This window comes from Dasypus novemcinctus, chromosome 12 (assembly GCF_030445035.2).
Source record: "Dasypus novemcinctus isolate mDasNov1 chromosome 12, mDasNov1.1.hap2, whole genome shotgun sequence".
Lineage (NCBI taxonomy): Eukaryota > Metazoa > Chordata > Mammalia > Cingulata > Dasypodidae > Dasypus > Dasypus novemcinctus.
The window spans coordinates 45525879-45543118 of NC_080684.1; the positions used below are offsets into that span (position 1 = coordinate 45525879).

A 17240-nucleotide genomic window follows, 5' to 3' on the forward strand; every position below is an offset into this window, starting at 1 on the left:
TTTTTCTTAATAGATTTGCTGTAAGAGTTTTTTGTGGATTCTGGGTCAGTTCCTTTGTTGGGTATATGCTTTGAAAATATCTTCTCTCTGTAACTTATCTTTTCTTCTGCTTATGATGTCTTTTGCTAAACAGAGGATCTTAATTTCAAAGTAGTTGGGTTTATCTTTTCATTCATGGTTATTTTACTCTGTGTCTCCTTTAAGAAATTCTTCTGTGCCCCTCTTGGTAATGAAGATAATTCTCCAGTACTCTCTTTTAAACCCTTCAAAATTTTGCTTTTCATACATAGGTCTTTATTCCACTGAATTTATTTGGGGGCATGGTGTGAGGTAGGGGTCAGTTCCACTTTTTTTTCCCATATGGACAGATAGTTGTCCAAACTGTCCCAGCATTAATTGCCCTTTCCCCACTGGCCCACTCCTCTGCCATAAACCAAGTTTCACCATTGCCTGGGTCTGTTTCTGGACTCTCTGCTCTGATCCCCTAGTCTACTTCTCTATCCCCACAGTACTGACTTAATTTTGATACCTAAAAACCTTTTGGGGTTTTTATTGTAATTACATTGATTCCAAATTTATTGACATGGAGAGAATTCATATCCTCTCCATATTAATTGTAATATAAATATTAAGTGTTCTAACCCATAAAAATACTATGTTTCCATTTATTTAACATCTCCCAATAAACTTTTATACCTTTCCCTGTACAGATCATTTTTTTCTTTGCCTAACTTCTTAAGTTTAATTCTTAACATTAATTTTGAACACTTTTTTTTTTAGCATAAACATAGAGCTGTCAGTTTTTCCTAGCTTATCTACAGGCTCTATTACTCTCTCTTCAACTGTGAAACCCATTCATTGAGGGTGTTTTGTTTTGTTTTGTTTTGTTTTGTTTTGTTTCTAGAAGGTTCAGGGGATTGAACCCAGAACCTCATACTTGGGGAGTAGGCACTCAACCATTTGAGCTACATCTGCTCCCCAATGAAAGTTGGTTTTTCTTTGTTTGTTTTCGTTTTTGTTTTTTAGGAGGTACTGGGGATCAAATCCAGGACCTCATACATGGGAAGCAAGCATTCAACCACTTGAGCTACATACACTCCCCACTAAGTATTAGTTTTAATTATGAATACATGTTTATTTCTTGAAGTTCTGTTTGGTTCACTTTCATATATAGTCTTTACTCATATTAATCTTCTCCATTATTTCAGATTATGTGCCTGAAGTCTTCACCAATTTTTTCCTATTGCTCATAAAGTCTTATTTTCTGACGTGTTTTGTAAAATGTTTATGTAGTTCCTGGAACTTTGTCTATGGAAATTCCTTTAGGCCCCAGTTGAAAGTAGGATCTGCCAAAGAGGGTTTTCATTTAATTCTGCCTGGGGCACACAACCATCTGGGACCAGATTAAATTTTTACTTTGAGGCTTTCCTATTTACCCAGGTAACATGAATTTATACTGCAAACCTGCTTGAGGACTGGCATGTGGTTGGGATTCTCAAAAGTGATTACGGTTTGATAAAATAGGTGATTTCCTTAAGTCCTCAAGGGTTGGAGTAGAGGGAGGGGGAGAGGTATATGGTTATAATCTAGGTACAGGTACAGAGAGCTAGAGGGGAAAGGATTTCTTTCTAGTTCAATCTGACACTGAAAAGGCGATCCTGTGGGGGTCTTAGATTTCCCACCTTGGGCAAGCTCTGGTCATATTTTCCTACAAAAACCTGAAGCTTAAATTAACCAGATTAGGGAAGTACCCTCAATGCAAAATCTGACTAAGTTGTTCTAATGCTCTGCTTACCTCTCAAAGTTTCCACTCTGACTGAATTTGAGTCTTTAAGTGTTCTTTACTGGATCATATTAAAATTCAATGCAGTGGAATGGTTGTTCTTCAGTGGTTGAGTGCTTGCTTCACAGTATGAAGTCCAGGTTCACTCCTTGGCACCTCCTAAAAAAAATGCAGTTACAAAGATTTTTTCAATACATCATTTTTAGTTGATATCAGCAGGAGGTACAGATTGTCTAGTGTCCACTGCCTGCTAGGAAAGCAAAATTTCTTTGTGTCTTTAAAAGTAAGATGAATTGACATTTTCAGAATTTAAATTAATTTAAATTATAAGACATTCTTTAAAGTTGGGAACCTCTATTTCAGTGATGTTGCTTTTGAAATTCCCTGAGTTCCAGCCTTACCACCATCCTTTCTGTTGTCTTAGGGTTTTTTCTCTATTTAGTTCATTCCTTTTTCACTGCTGATTTCTCTAAGTGTTCCCAGTGCAGGAAAAGCCAAGGCAAAGCTCCAGTCTATCTTCCCAGACACCAGTTCTCACCACCCTTCCCTCTATCAGTTGTTCTACCTCTTGACTACAAGAGAGAAGCTTTTCTGAGTGCTGTTTGTGTTTGCATTAACATTCTGAACATGTTCACCTGATTTTTTTGAAAAGAAAAGCACTGCTTACAAAAGACAGATGTTCTCAGCCACAGCCAACCTCCAAAGTACTGTAACTAAATTAACTAGACTCTTGATTGCCCCAGATATTGCAGTTTCTTTTCTCTGTCATGGAATCACTCAAGACAATACCTTTTGCTTCCCAAAACAGGCTGTCACAAAACAAAAACATCATCTGCAAGTGCAGTGAGTAGCAGATCTAGGAGGGAAAGTGTCAGTCCCCAGAGAGAAGGGGTAATATATTAAGATTTTGTCTAAAACTACAAGAAATGGAAATATGAGACTTGACAGCACCAAGCAGGCAGGAAAACTGCTTTGCTAAATTTTCTTTCCCTTTTACAAAATTATGATGGCCATGCAGGAAAACGAAGTTATCATGTTACTCTCTTATTAGTGTTATTGATAGCAACAGCATCCTTGTACAAAGTCTCTGCAGGATTTTAAAGGACAGGGAGGCTCACTGTATAAAAGGGGTATGGAGAGTTGCTATGGCCTGAGATTGATTTGGTCTGCAATGACCAGGCTAAAATGTGTGTAAATAGATTATTGACGGATACTTGACAGAGAAATGTCTCTCTTAGGAGTTGAAAGAGTCAAAATAATGAAATTGCTGAGAATTACTAGTTGATGTACTAGAATTACCGATAAAATGTACTTCTCTTTCATCTGGCCATTCTTCTATAACCTCGCCACATTTGAATGAAATCAGCAGAGTCTGACAATTCTGTTTCTGGTTGTTTCAGAAAAATACAAAGAGACCATCACAGAGGTTATGATTATGAAATTATGATTAAATATATATATATTAAATCATCTTACATAACCCACTGACAGCTTATGATTGAATAGCATTAAAGAACATTAATGTATCTTTCTTTATTTCCCTTTCACAAGTAGGTAGGATTGTACACTATACAGTGCTAGCATCTTTTAATTTGTTTTAGTAAAACTAAATATAAGAGGACATGGAGAAATAGGAACACTCCTTCACTCTTGGTGGGATTGTAAAATGATACAGCCTCAGTGGAAGACAGTTTGGCAGTTCCTCAGGAAACTACATATAGAACTGCCATATGATCTAGCAATTCCTTTACTAGGAATATATCCAGAAGAATTGAAAACTGTGACATGAACAGACATCTGCACACCAAACATTCATAGCAGCATTATTCATAATTGCCAAAAGATGGAAACAACCCAAGTGTCCATCAACCAATGAATGAATAAACAAAATGTGGTATATACATACAATGGAATACTATGCTGCAGTAAGAAGAAATGAAATTGGGACAAATATGTTAACACAGATGAATCTTGAAGATATTATGTTAAGTGAAGTAAGCCAGACACAAAAGGACAAAAATTGCATGGGCTCACTAATATGAACTAAATATGAAGAATAAATGCATGGAGTTAAAACCTAGAGTATAGATTATGAGGAGATAAGAGGAGGGCTGAGAAGGACTACTGATGCTTAATGTTTGTAGAAGTTTTAATTAACCTGACTGTAAAAATTTGGAAATGGATAGAGTTGATGGTAACACATTGTAGTGAGCAACTACTGATTTATAAATGGGATTGTGGTAAAAGGGTAGTCCAGGGATGAAAATGTCAATTGAAAGAAAGCTAGAGCATAATCTCAGGACTGAATAACACAGTGAACCCAGAGGTGGATAAAAATGTGGTCGATGGTACAGATGCAAGAGTGTCCTTTGTGAGCTAGAGCGGATGTACATCACTATTGAAGGGTAGTGGGAATATGGAGAAGCATGGGAAAAATACAATTGGTGTGACCTATGGACTGTGGTTGACAGCAATACTATAATATTCTTGCTTCAATGCCAAAGATATACTGTGTTGATATATGTTTGATATATGTCAATATACATATTTACTGTGTTGATATGTATTTGGCAAAAATGTGCCAAATGTATGCTATGGACCAGAGTTGGTGATAATAATCTGATGATATTAGCTCATAATCTGTAATAAATATTCCACCACAGTGTGATAAATTGGTGAAGGGGTGTTGTATGGGAATTCTACACATGTACATGATTGTTTTGTAAGTTTACAACCCCTGTAATAAAAAATATATATTTTTAAAAAATAATAGAGTGGGTTGGGGGGGAAATACACCAAATGGAAGATAACAGGCTATATTTAGTAGTACTTTTTTTAAATTTATCCCCCCCTCCTTGCAGCTTGCTTGTTGTCTGCTCTCTGTGTCCATTTGCTGTGCACTCTTCTGTGTTTTTTTCACTTGTCTGCCTTTTCATTGTGTCACCTTGCTGAGTCGGCACTCAGTGGTACTTGCATGCCAGGCGGCACTTCGCGGGGTGCGGGCAAGCCTGCCTTCACAAGGAGGCCCTGGGACGCGAACCCAAGGCCTCCCATATGGTAGACGGGAGCCCAACTGATTGAGCCACAACTGCATCCCCCAGTAGTAATATTTTGATGATGTTCTTGCATAGTTTAACAAATGTTTCAGAACAATGCAAGATGCTGGTAGTGTGGTGATGTATAGAACCCCTGTATGATATTATACATTTTTATTTTGTAAATTCACAACTTTTACTATGTGCTTATTGTTTATGTATGTTCATTTATGAAGGATATACTTCCATAAAAATATATATTAAAAAATAACAACATTGGAGCAATTGTGGAAGACATTACAATCCAAGGGAATATTTAATATATTTGATTACAAAGTGTAAAGTATTTTTATTAGACTGTCATTATATCTCTAGAAAGAGCCTCTGGAAATTCAAATTTAATGTTCAGTTTTTCTTTGCCTGAAAAACTGATGACAGCAAGAGAAAGTTTTTCTGTTTCTCTTTAACAGCCTCTATTTTCTCCTGTCTTGATGATTCATTTATTACCCTGTTCAGTCTGGATATTTAAATGGCCTTGTTTATTTCTAATGCCACATGTAGACCTTTCAGAAAACGTATTATGACTTCCTGATAACCCTGTGCCTCACCATTTTCTGGCATGTTCTTTGTAGAATGTGAACCAATAGAAGCAATAGCCAAGTTTGACTATGTTGGGCGGTCTGCCAGAGAGCTGACCTTCAAGAAAGGTGCCTCCCTGCTGCTGTATCACCGCGCATCTGAGGACTGGTGGGAAGGAAGGCACAATGGGATTGACGGGCTTGTACCTCACCAGTACATAGTGGTACAGGATATGTGAGTAGTCCCAGCTTCCATTACCTCAGTGCTCCCAATAGAGAATTCCAGCCATTGTTCTCAAACTCAGCTTGGTCTTGTAAGAAAAGGGCAGAAAGGATTACAAAGATAAAACTTCTGAGCCGGGCATAGTCCTTTACCTTGCTACTGGGTCACTGCTGACAGTATTTCAAGGGCAGGAGGTTCAGAGCAAGGACTAGTAGGAGATACCTTTTGAAGCTTTCGGGTTCTTAGAAAAATAGCTTATGCAGAGGATGGCTTTAAGAACTGAAGTGACACTGCTAATTCAAAAAGAGTGGAGTTCTTCTCTTCATGCCGGAATACTGTTTCAATTCCAGATTCCCAAAAGGGAAGAGTCTACCCTAAAGGCTAAAGGAAATCATCTCCTGGCTTTCTTCCTTTCTTTTTTTTAATTTTTCTGATGAGAAAGCTCTACTTTCAAAAGTATTTAAAGACATGGGAAGATAGTTATATAGTTATAGTTATAATATGATAATATAGTTATAATATTTTAATGAAAGAAACAGGTTTATAAAATAATATGTATGGTAAATATAGTATTACATATGCACCATCAATTGAAGAGAAGCTTTTCAAGGAAAAGAGAAATATGATCTCATAAAAGTATATAGTGATTGTATGATCTGGCCTAATAGTAGAAATGTTAAAATATGTATCTCAAAATCCAGGAAATATCATGTGTTTATAGACATGCAGTCATGTATAACTATAGGACATATACATATATGGATACTTTTACAAACATGTATGGGCATAAAAAATGTCTAGAAGGATATTTTCTAGATTTTAACATTAGTAGTTGTCTCTGGATGTTTTGTTATATTATGGGTGATTATTATTTTGCTTTTTATTTATCTGAATCTTCCAATTAACCTGTGAAATTGTATTATTTTATAATGTTGTTTTTGTCCCCACATTTTTCTAGAAAAAGACCCTCCCTCTTGATTCCTCTTGTTTCAGGGATGATACATTTTCAGACACGCTGAGCCAAAAAGCAGATAGTGAGGCCAGCAGTGGACCAGTCACTGAAGACAAGTCTTCATCCAAGGACATGAACTCCCCAACAGACCGTCATTCTGATGGCTACTTAGCCAGGTAAGTGGAGTCCACTCATCAGGCTCCTAAACCTCCAATCCCCCAGGGGCTGTGAGGAGCCTTGATACAATCAGCCTGTGTGATAAGTTCCCCTATTTTCTCTCTCTCTGTCTAGACAAAGAAAAAGAGGAGAGCCAACCCCTCCAGTAAGGCGTCCTGGCAGGACCAGTGATGGCCATTGTCCCCTCCACCCCCCTCATGCTCTTTCCAACTCCTCAATTGACCTGGGTTCCCCAAGCCTGGCCAGTCACCCCCGGGGCCTGCTGCAGAACCGTGGCCTCAACAATGACAGCCCAGAGAGGAGGCGCCGGCCTGGCCACGGCAGCCTGACCAACATCAGCCGTCATGACTCCCTCAAGAAGATCGACAGTCCCCCAATTAGAAGGTCCACATCATCAGGGCAGTACACAGGCTTCAATGACCACAAGCCGCTGGACCCAGAGACAATTGCTCAGGTACAATGCTTCAAAGTATCGTTGCATGTTAAAGGACCTGAAGTGTGACAAGGGAGGTGTGCAGGATTTACTTTCTGTAAAACCCTGTAGTTTTGTTTCTTATGTAGAACCAACTAAAGAGAAAGGGAAGGAAGTTAGCCCAATTCTTTATTTTAACACCTGGGCTGTCTCCACTGAAGACCATTTGTTACCTACTATCAGGTATTTAAACAATACCTAATAGGCAATTAGAATGTAAACAGGGAAACGGACTTTGGCCCAGTGGTTAGGGCGTCCGTCTACCATATGGGAGGTCCGCGGTTCAAACCCCGGGCCTCCTTGACCCGTGTGGAGCTGGCCAGGCGCAGTGCTGATGTGCGCAAGGAGTGCCGTGCCACGCAAGGGTGTCCCCCGCGTGGGGGAGCCCCACGTGCAAGGAGTGCGCCCGTGAGGAAAGCCGCCCAGCGTGAAAAGAAAGAGCAGCCTGTCCAGGAATGGCGCCGCCCACACTTCCCGTGCTGCTGATGACAACAGAAGCGGACAAAGAAACAAGAGGCAGCAAATAGACACCAAGAACAGACAACCAAGGGAGGGGGGAAATTAAATAAATAAATAAATCTTTAAAAAAAAAAAAAAAAAGAATGTAAACAAAGCCCTGCCAGAAATATAGTACTCGGAACATTCAAACTCAGAATAGCCAGAAAATTTTTAAAAAGATGAATGAGGAAGGACTAGTTCTCCCAGATACTTAATGTATTCCAATGCTAGAAAAGCAGACAGATTGAAGGAACAGAATGGAGAGACCAGAAACAGAAAAATTGTAGTACATAGTAAAGATGACATTTAAAAATTAGGACATGATGGGTTTGTGAATAAATAATATGGTAAATAATTGTTAGCCAGTTGAAGAAAAGCAAGTACAGATCCTACTTCACGTTTGAACCCCAATACATGTCATTACTTCCCAGCAGTAGCTTTATAGTTTTTTTCCTAATGATAAGAATTGACAAAATAAAAGTAAAACAATATTAATGAATTTTCCCATTATTCTACCATTTTGCCATCTGGTTCTTTTTGCAGCTGAAGCCAAAAGAAAATACGCTTATAGCCAGTGGCATATGAGGTAAATAGATTAAGGATTGGCCATTCCAATAATCTAAAGGGTCTTGCAACTGACACTGAAACTTAAAAACTAATTAAACAGATCAAAAAGGAAGAGCAGAGGAGAAATGAATGAAACAGGCTTTAGAAAGTATTAAAGATGGATTCTTTTTAATAAAAAGAACCCAAGGAAATATTCACTAACATGACAAATTTCCAGTCTATTTTCAGTGTTGTAAACAAAACAATCTGGGATAGCAAATTAGATTGAATGATTGAATGAGGATTTGAATGTGTGTGTATGGTTTTTTTTTTTAAATTAAACCAATTTTAAGTGCAAGCAATTTCTCAGCAAAAATCAGAAAGGCTTTTTTCCCCTATTTACAGTGCTATACAAGACTCTTTGAGGCCTATTTAAAGTCATATTTGACTATAGCTGAATTTAATGCTTTGAGAAACCCATAACATTACCACTTCTCATAAGCAAGTGAAACATGATTTGGGTCAGAGAGGCAGGAAATAAAGAGCTTGGGGTTGGGAAGGCACAGTAAGGTCTGTGTAACCCTTTTGCTTCTAGAACCAGGAAATCCTTTTTATTGTAAATCATAAAAAATAAACACTCACCAAATAAGCCAACCTTTGTATATTCTCTCTCGTGCAGATTCTTATTATTAAAAAAAAAAATCCTTATGTTTAGCAGGAAATGGAAATCACATATAAAAGTAATCCCTTGAAAAGTGATGTCATCCTCCCAAAATGGCGTCCAGGTTTGCCCTTTATTTATCTTTCCATCTCTAGTCTTCAGATTTTCCCATGAGGACAAGTAAGCATGCAATGTTGATATTCATGTGAAAAACATGCAAATTCTTTTATTAAACAAATCAATAGCATCTCCAATGGAGCTTTTTGAAAAACTACAGTATCCATATGTGATCATTGTGTCTTGGTTTATTTCTTATTGGAGGTGGTAATTTAGCATCAGTATCTTGGTTTATTCATTTAGCAAAAATTTATTGAGTACTTCCTGTCTGCTCACAGTCCATTCTGACCTTTATGGATGCAAATATATATCACCTACTTTAAGATACCTGCAGTCCAGTGGGGGAAATAGGTAGAGAAATCAGTTATCATTGTGCAGTGTCCTTAGGGTTATGTTCTAGGTGAGTGGAAGGACCTGGGAAACTATAGAGAAGAAACATTTCAGTCCCACCAGGGCAGTGATTTTCTACCCGATCTTTCCCAATACCCTTCCTTTTTAAAAACCTTTACTATCCTGAAATAAATTCATAGATCTTATATCTAATTTGAAGTATATCTATGTAACAGTCTAAATGTAATATAAAAGAGAAATAAAAGGAAATAAATATTAAAACAAACATATTTCAGTTAATGTTTGCGCTAGATTACACCAGAAGATAAATGAAGTAGTCAGATGATTTCAACTGTATGTAGAATTACCACCTTAAAGGCAACAATTAAAAATGCACGTTGATGTAGAAGTACTAAGTTAATTGGTTTCAATTCAAATCCCTTGAAAAGTGTCCCCATTAGTGATGTGATTTTTCCAAAATGGTGGACAACTCTTGATCATATAGTTCCAGTCAAAATAAAGTGAAAAATTTCCCTCCGTTTACATGGTAGTTGCAATCCTGGAAAATTCAGCATCATGTAAAAAGTACTTTGTATTTATATGTAAAAAAAGAGGTCAGTTTTATGCTCAGGCTATTATAAAGGGTTTTCATCTTTGTAAATGTCTGGAGGACATTCAAAAATTGAACAAGATACAGGGCAATTTTTCATTGTATGTAAACTGTCCAGGGACCTACAAGATATCTAGTATTTCTGGCCCCTGCCCAACAAATGCTAATTATGCCACCTAGTCACTATACACACACACACAGTGCAAAAATGCCCTTGATGGGGCAGTACCACTTCCATTGAGAGCCACTGGACAAGGGCATCAGAGACAAAGTTTATGCTATGTTTTGAAGAACTTTATAGGGATTTAGCCAAATGCACACACAGTAAGTGTTCAAAAATTATTTCTTGAATGAATGAATGAAGCCTGATTTTTCATTTTTTTTTACATTTATTTGAAAAATTGTTGCATTATCTGAATTTAAGCTATCTTTTACCATCTGTTAAAATTGAATCAATATACATAAGTCAGCATGCAAGGTAGAAACCACCAGAAGGCTACCTAATGGTAGATGTCTGATATATGGCTCCATAAGCCATTTCATCTTGGTCCCCCTGAACATTCAGAGTCAAAATAATTATGTGAGATAGCATTAAGTTCATATGCTCTGTGGACTAGAAAATTAAAGTGTTCATACTCTTTGCTAGCCTAATTGCTTTGAAATGAAGTATATGGGTTTCCATATTAGTATTATCAGTCTGTTCTCTCTCTTTCTGATCATTTGTCAACAGGATATTGAAGAGACGATGAACACTGCTTTGAATGAACTCCGAGAACTGGAGAGACAGAGTACAGCAAAACATGCCCCTGACGTGGTGCTGGATACCTTGGAACAAGTGAAAAACTCCCCTACCCCTGCTACTTCCACGGAATCTCTCAGCCCTTTGCACAACGTTGCCCTCAGGAGCTCTGAACCTCAGATTCGACGTAGCACTAGCTCCTCTAGTGACACAATGAGTACTTTCAAGCCTATGGTGGCACCCAGAATGGGCATTCAGCTGAAGCCCCCAGCCCTTAGGCCAAAACCTGCTGTTCTTCCAAAAACAAATCCTACCATAGGACCTACCCCACCTTCCCAGGGTCCAGCAGACAAGTCTTGCACAATGTAAAAACCAACTGAGCAAGGTCACAAAGGGAGGTGATTTTAAAAAAAGAAAATGGATTAGTGACAAAAGTCAGCAATCCATAATTTTCATTAGCTGTGTGCTTATAACTGGAGATCTTTTGGCTTTTCTTAGTTTTTGAATGTAATGTCTAAGACTAGCTAAATTAACATGGGCATTTGTATTTTGTAATTGCTTTTTTTAAAAAAATAACTGGACATATTGTATGTCATTTTATAGACAATAGAAACACTTAGACTTACTTGAAAATCCAATGCTGCACCACTTGTAATGAAGGCAACACTGCTTTCCTCATTGTTGAGTGCTTCAGATTTAGTGTACCCCAGGTAAGTTAGAAATATCAAAGGCCCAAGAATCCACGACCCAGGCATGTATAACCAGTACTGGTTGTGGCATTTGGGGTAATGGCTAAAAGGTGATAATGGCATTGTTTGGTAGCTAACCAAACAATTCCGTACAGCTCGTGCTGTATCACCACGGGACATTCCTGGGGTGAGCCCACAGCTTGAATGGGTTGAATGATTGCCTCTTTCATACGAGTCATTTTCCCTTGGTCCAGACTAAAGGTTAATAGAAGGAGGTAGAACTGCAGTTACTGTTTGAACTGAACTTGGGAAGGAGTAAGACAGTCCTTCAGAATTGTCAGGTCCCGGCAGATTTCCAAGTCTGTCTCCTGCATTCATGAAGGACTAATTTTAAAGACCTCTCAGTTACACTAATCCACAAACTCCTTCAGACATGTGTTGTTTGATAACTGTCTAGAAAATATTTCTGTCTCCCGTAACTCCCTGTGTTCTTCTCTGTGGAAATGGAGAACAGGTAGCATACAAGTCCTTTGTTCCCTCAGCTTTCTCTTCCCCTGACTCAATTACCCTGGTTCCTTTACACTTCTCTCAGAAGACTAATGATTCTAAACTGAAATCACAGTTCTCTGTTCCATTTGTCTCTTTGAGCCAACCCAGAACTGCCTGTGGTACTCAAATAAGAGCCATGCTGAGGCCCTCTTGGGAGGATTACCTCATGGTTCCAGGATGATTTCCTCCCAATTTTGTGCCCTGGAACCATGATTTTTTTGTTGGTTTGTTTTTGTATTTGCATGTGGTCCCTACATTACTCCCAGTCAGCTCCACTAGGAACCTACTTTCTCTGACATTACAGCACATAGGCAATTTTTCTTTAGCCCATGTTAACAGTATATTTTCCCTCCATCTTACAAAGCTTGCTTTGCATTCACTTATTTTCACTAAGGTACAAATCACCATTCTCTTACCAGCATCAGCTTATATCATCTGTAAACTTATGAGCATTTTATATACTCTATCACTGAATTTACTAACAAAGAGACATTTTTAAAGAAAATCAAAATGGCCCAGAACTAATCCCTCTGGACCAGCATTGATTTCCAGCTAGGTTTACACTCATCTGATGATTACTTGTATTTGGTTTCAAACTGGCATCCCATTGCATGGTCACCTAAGAGTTATACAGTATGGCTTTATCAGCCCTTTGGTGAAGGCATGGTGTAGGGGGGAAGTGGGGCCTGTACTAAAATCAAGATCATTGCTTTTATCTCTACCTCAGTTTGCCAGTCTAATCATTCTAGTGCAGAAAGAGATGAAACTAGTGAGATATTATCTTTGAAAGGCATACTGCTGGTTGCTTACCTGAGACCCAATTTCATGTATGGATTGAATAGTGAAATTTTTTCTAGTATTTCCAGGTATAGTAAACTTTTAAACATCTGAATTTTAAGAACCATCCTTTTTGCCCATTTTGAAAGAGGCCCAGCTCAGCATCTTGTCCCACCCGTCAACATCTCTCTTGAGCTTTCAGCCCCTTTGGACACCCTGGGGACCTAACCAGGCCTGAGCTTGAATAGCTCTAGCCCTCTTAAACAATAGTCCTTAGCTATTCCTTTCCTAAACAATCTAATCTCCCGGTTCTTTGCAGATTCTACTTTGGCTCTGATTCCCATCTTTGATTCCTTCTTCGAAAGAAGAGTTAGGTAGTTACAAGAGGACATCAAAAGGGCAGAGGTGGTTTTAATTTGTTATTATTTTTTGTCTTTTACAAGCTTTAATCCAGCTCTTCAGATCTTACTTCTGCAAGTTCATGTCTTCAGCCTTCTCCCTGGTAATTCCCCAGCATCTCCTCTCTTTGGTGTTTACACTAATGATGGAAAGAGAATTGTCTTTCCTCCCACCAAATCAGGACTCTGCTGTCCCTGGCTGGCAGAGGACATGCTACTTTAGACCCTCAGAGCTTCAGAGGCTGTGCCTTAGAGGAAACAGCTCCTAATACTCTCTCTTCACTCCTTGTCTCTATCTTTTCCCTCCACATCCCTATTGTCACCCAGAGCAATTTTCTTTTTTTTTTTTTTCTTCATATTTCACCCCAGAGTGAGAACTGGGTAGGGACTCCCCTATCCTAACTTTATCTAAAGTCTTCAGAATCCTGGGATGACAAAAGGTGGCTACTTACAAAGATCCCAAATAAACCCCAGTGAAGGCATTTAAAACCTCAGCAGCTGACGGCCCACCTTGTACATGGCCATCTTTCCAGCCCCGTAGCAGCCAGGGAGGTGGAGGCACAGGGAAGAGTTCCCACCTGTAAGGCCCTCAGTGTCAAGGATCTCATCCGCCCTGCAGTTTGGGAAGGGGGAATGGTTTTGATAGTTCCACAAGCTTATCTTCCTACACTTACACTTTGCTGTAAATGTGCTGTAACATTTAGTCACAGCTGGATAGGACCGTCTGTTCATGTCTCATCTGTAGAACTCAGAGGTAGATTTACCAAGTCAGCCTTTTGGTTTGGGTCAAGGGGAGTGGGTTGCTGGGAGAGGAAGAAAGGTATTCGTTTCACATTCTGATGAGTGTTTTGCAAACTGTTTCAACCTGTTAAATGGTCCTTTGTAGAGCTCTGTGTAAAGTGTAAACACCACTGCTCTGCAGTTTTGCACGTTTTCACACAACATAATATGACTTTGGTGCCTCTTGAGCCATCCAGAGAATCATTTACAACAGGGTCTCAATCTACAGCAATGGCCCATGAGCAGGTAGCAACAGGTTTAGAGCACCAAGGGCCAAATTGTGTCAGATCAGAGTTTTCTGTCTTTATAGTTTGCCATACCCAAAAGTGGTTCATAATTTAATTAAAGAAAAGGTAGTGTCGGGGGAGGGGAAGATAGGTAGGCAGTAGAATGACCGCCTCTGGGGTTTACAAACTAAAGAAACTTCCGCCTAATCACCAGGGCCTCTGGAATCCAAAGAGAAAGCACCTATGTGTCTGCTGAGGGGTCTAGAAGACTTAAGATCTGGGGTGACACTCACTCCTAACCACAGCATTGCAGGAAATAGACTTGTGACTGCACCTTGCTTTGAATTTTCCACTACAGAGGCCCTGGAAACAGAGCCCCCTATTCCAGCCTGCCCCCTACTCCCAATCTCCCCCTGGGGTGTGAGGGTAACTTGGCACAGCTTTGTTCAGATCAGTAAAACAAACTGGAATTTGAGCTTTCGCTTACCCTAGTATACTTTCTTTTAAAAAAAAATAGTCAATGTGGTATCATGGATATGGGTACCTGTATCTTTTAAATTACGTAGGGAATTTTGTATGTTTAAATAATTATACCGGGATCCATATGCTTATCTTAGAAACTGTTTAGTAAAAGAAAATATATAAACTGTGCATTTTCTGAATGCCCCCCTCAGAGCATTCACCCAAGTTAAATGTGTAGTGTGATGGTTATTTAGATATTTAAAATATAGTAAGTGGCTGTGTAACAGGAGAGACTGCTATTTACATACCTTAAGGGGAACTCCTGCCCACGTAATTAAATCAGTGTTGTCCTTTCCTGTCGGTTTGATCAGTTGCAGTACTGGTAGCTTCCTGCTTGTGACTGTTACCTAATCGTGTCAATGTACATCTGTAGTATGTACATGTGAAAGTGCCTTTCTATTTTAGAGGACTTGTAGCCTTGCTCTCGTACTGTTGCATTCTCTCCACTCCCTGCCCCTGTCCTCCTTCCCACATCCTCCTCCCTGGCCTGCTCCCAGTTCCTCCTGTCCCTGGGGTCTTTTGAAAAGTCCCCCATTCCCTCCCAGCTCCTCCAGCCCCACCCTTCCGTGCCACAGTGCTCAGTGTCGTCCTGTCTTGCGTCCTTGTCTGTCGTCCGACTGTCGTCTCCCTAGTCGCCGTGGCTCTGCCTTTCCCACTCCCGCAGCAGCTCTTTCTGTGTCCTCCTGTTCCCCCCCCCCCAACTGCTGCCGGCTTCCGTCGTGTCGTGTTCGCCTGCGTGCCCTGTACTGCCTTTTACCATGACATTCCCGCCTCTCAGAGGTGAAAATAAAGGGGGATGCTTTTACAGTTCTGGAAGGGAAAAGAAAAGTTTTGTTAATCTGTTGTGACAATGCACTTTTATGTATAGTACTGTACATTTTGGCATGTACCATTACAGGCTTCTGTATACAGTCAGGTTTGTTCTTCACGGTGTATCTTTTTAATAAAGAAGATAGTTCTGGCTTCCTTTGTCTGCTTCCAATTTGGTGTGATTCTCTGTGGTGCTTTCTTCTCCTTCCTTCCTTCCTCCCTCCCTTCCCTCCCTTCCCTCCCTTTCTTCTCTTTTTTTTTCTTCTTTCTTTCATCATTATTTTTCCCCAGAGATCTGAGTTGTATTAAATAATGTGAAATTTTACCTTTTTGGAAAAAAATGTTTTTATTTCACTTTCATTATTGTTCTTGAATTTGAAATTGAGGCCTTTTGCACAGGGCCTTGTCCCTGAAGCCATGTTTTTTCAGTCAAAGTTTGGGAACTCCTGTGTAAGAAAGAAAAAGAGAGTCTTGACTCTGAGGCTAAAATAATGCAGTCCTCAAAAATACACAGCAAACAAACAACAACAAAAAAACAGCATACTGAAATCGTTCCTTTGAGAAGGACCCTTTGGCATACTGACCCTTGCCAAACTGTACTTCTTTGATTTCATGTGAATACATTGAAATGTAATTCTTAGATATTAACTATTAATATGTGTAGAATCAACTGTGTAATGATATTTTTTCTTCACACATTAAAACAATAGCAATAGCAACTAACTCTTGAGGATTGGCAATAAATAATAGTATTGTAAAATTGATCATCAACCACATGCCAGATGGAATATTAATGAGAGGTCAGGAAAAACTGACATATTTGCTGAGCCAGACCTCACAAACTGCCACAGTGAACAAAGCCTCGAACAAAAGTGCTCCTGAGGGACACCTTAGGCAATCGATACCCTCTATAGGCCCTATCTGGGGAATATATGGAAAGCTATGTACCCAATATAACATAGTTGTACTCATTTATAAATCCCCTAGTCATGATTCTTCTACTTCCTTTATTTGAACCTATAAGTTTCAATATACTTAAGTATATTTCTCAGAAAGCCCTTGGACTATTTCTACTCTGGTTGAGCCCTGAAACCCAGTAGGTAAGTGGCCAACTCTACTCTCCAGTTCTTTGGACATGCCCTGGACAACTAACAAAACAATGAAGATGGACCAGCCCCATCCCAAAAGCAAGGTGTATCTTCAACTGCAAGCAAAACAATTCCATTCCTCTGCCCCATAATATCTATGTCCCTTCTCAAAGCAATCAGAGTGGACATCATCCCAAATTCCTCAAGACTGAGGAATGAATGAAAATGGGCGGGGGAGGGGGTTATAACCCTTGACTAAAGCAGATTTATTGTTGTTGTAGTTATCATGTGTTAACTGACTAATTTGTAACATTGACATAAAAAATCAATTTTTAATTTTAAAAAACTGACATATAGGTCAAGAAAAAGCATTCTTCATTGAACTGTGAAATACATCCAGAAACATGCACAAATCACTAGTATGAGTTTTTACAAAGTAAATACACTCATGTATCCACTACCCAGATCAAGAAATAGAGCATTATCAGCAACTCAAATCTACCTTTGTGCCCATCCTACTCCCCCTCCTCTCCAAAATCAACCAATATCCTGATGAATAACACCTTAGTTTGGTTTTTGCCGGTTGTTTAATTTTATATAAATGAACACATACAATACTAAGATTCTGTGTCTGGCTTCTTTTGTTGAAATTTATGTGAGAGTCATCTAGGTTGTTGGC

At 39.1% G+C, this 17240-nt stretch overlaps 1 protein-coding gene across 2 annotated transcripts in view; it reads left to right on the forward strand.

The window, feature by feature from the left end:
• The window catches only part of SRGAP1 (SLIT-ROBO Rho GTPase activating protein 1), a 309052-nt gene extending 293426 nt beyond the window's left edge, over positions 1-15626 (forward strand). For both annotated transcript variants that reach the window (XM_004465049.5, XM_004465050.5), the window contains exons 19-22: positions 5451-5631; positions 6613-6747; positions 6863-7202; positions 10713-15626. In XM_004465049.5, coding sequence (XP_004465106.1) covers positions 5451-5631; positions 6613-6747; positions 6863-7202; positions 10713-11090 — 1034 coding nt within the window. In that variant the 3' untranslated portion in view covers positions 11091-15626. The remainder of the gene's footprint in view (positions 1-5450; positions 5632-6612; positions 6748-6862; positions 7203-10712) is intronic.
• Positions 15627-17240: the final 1614 nt, after the last annotated feature.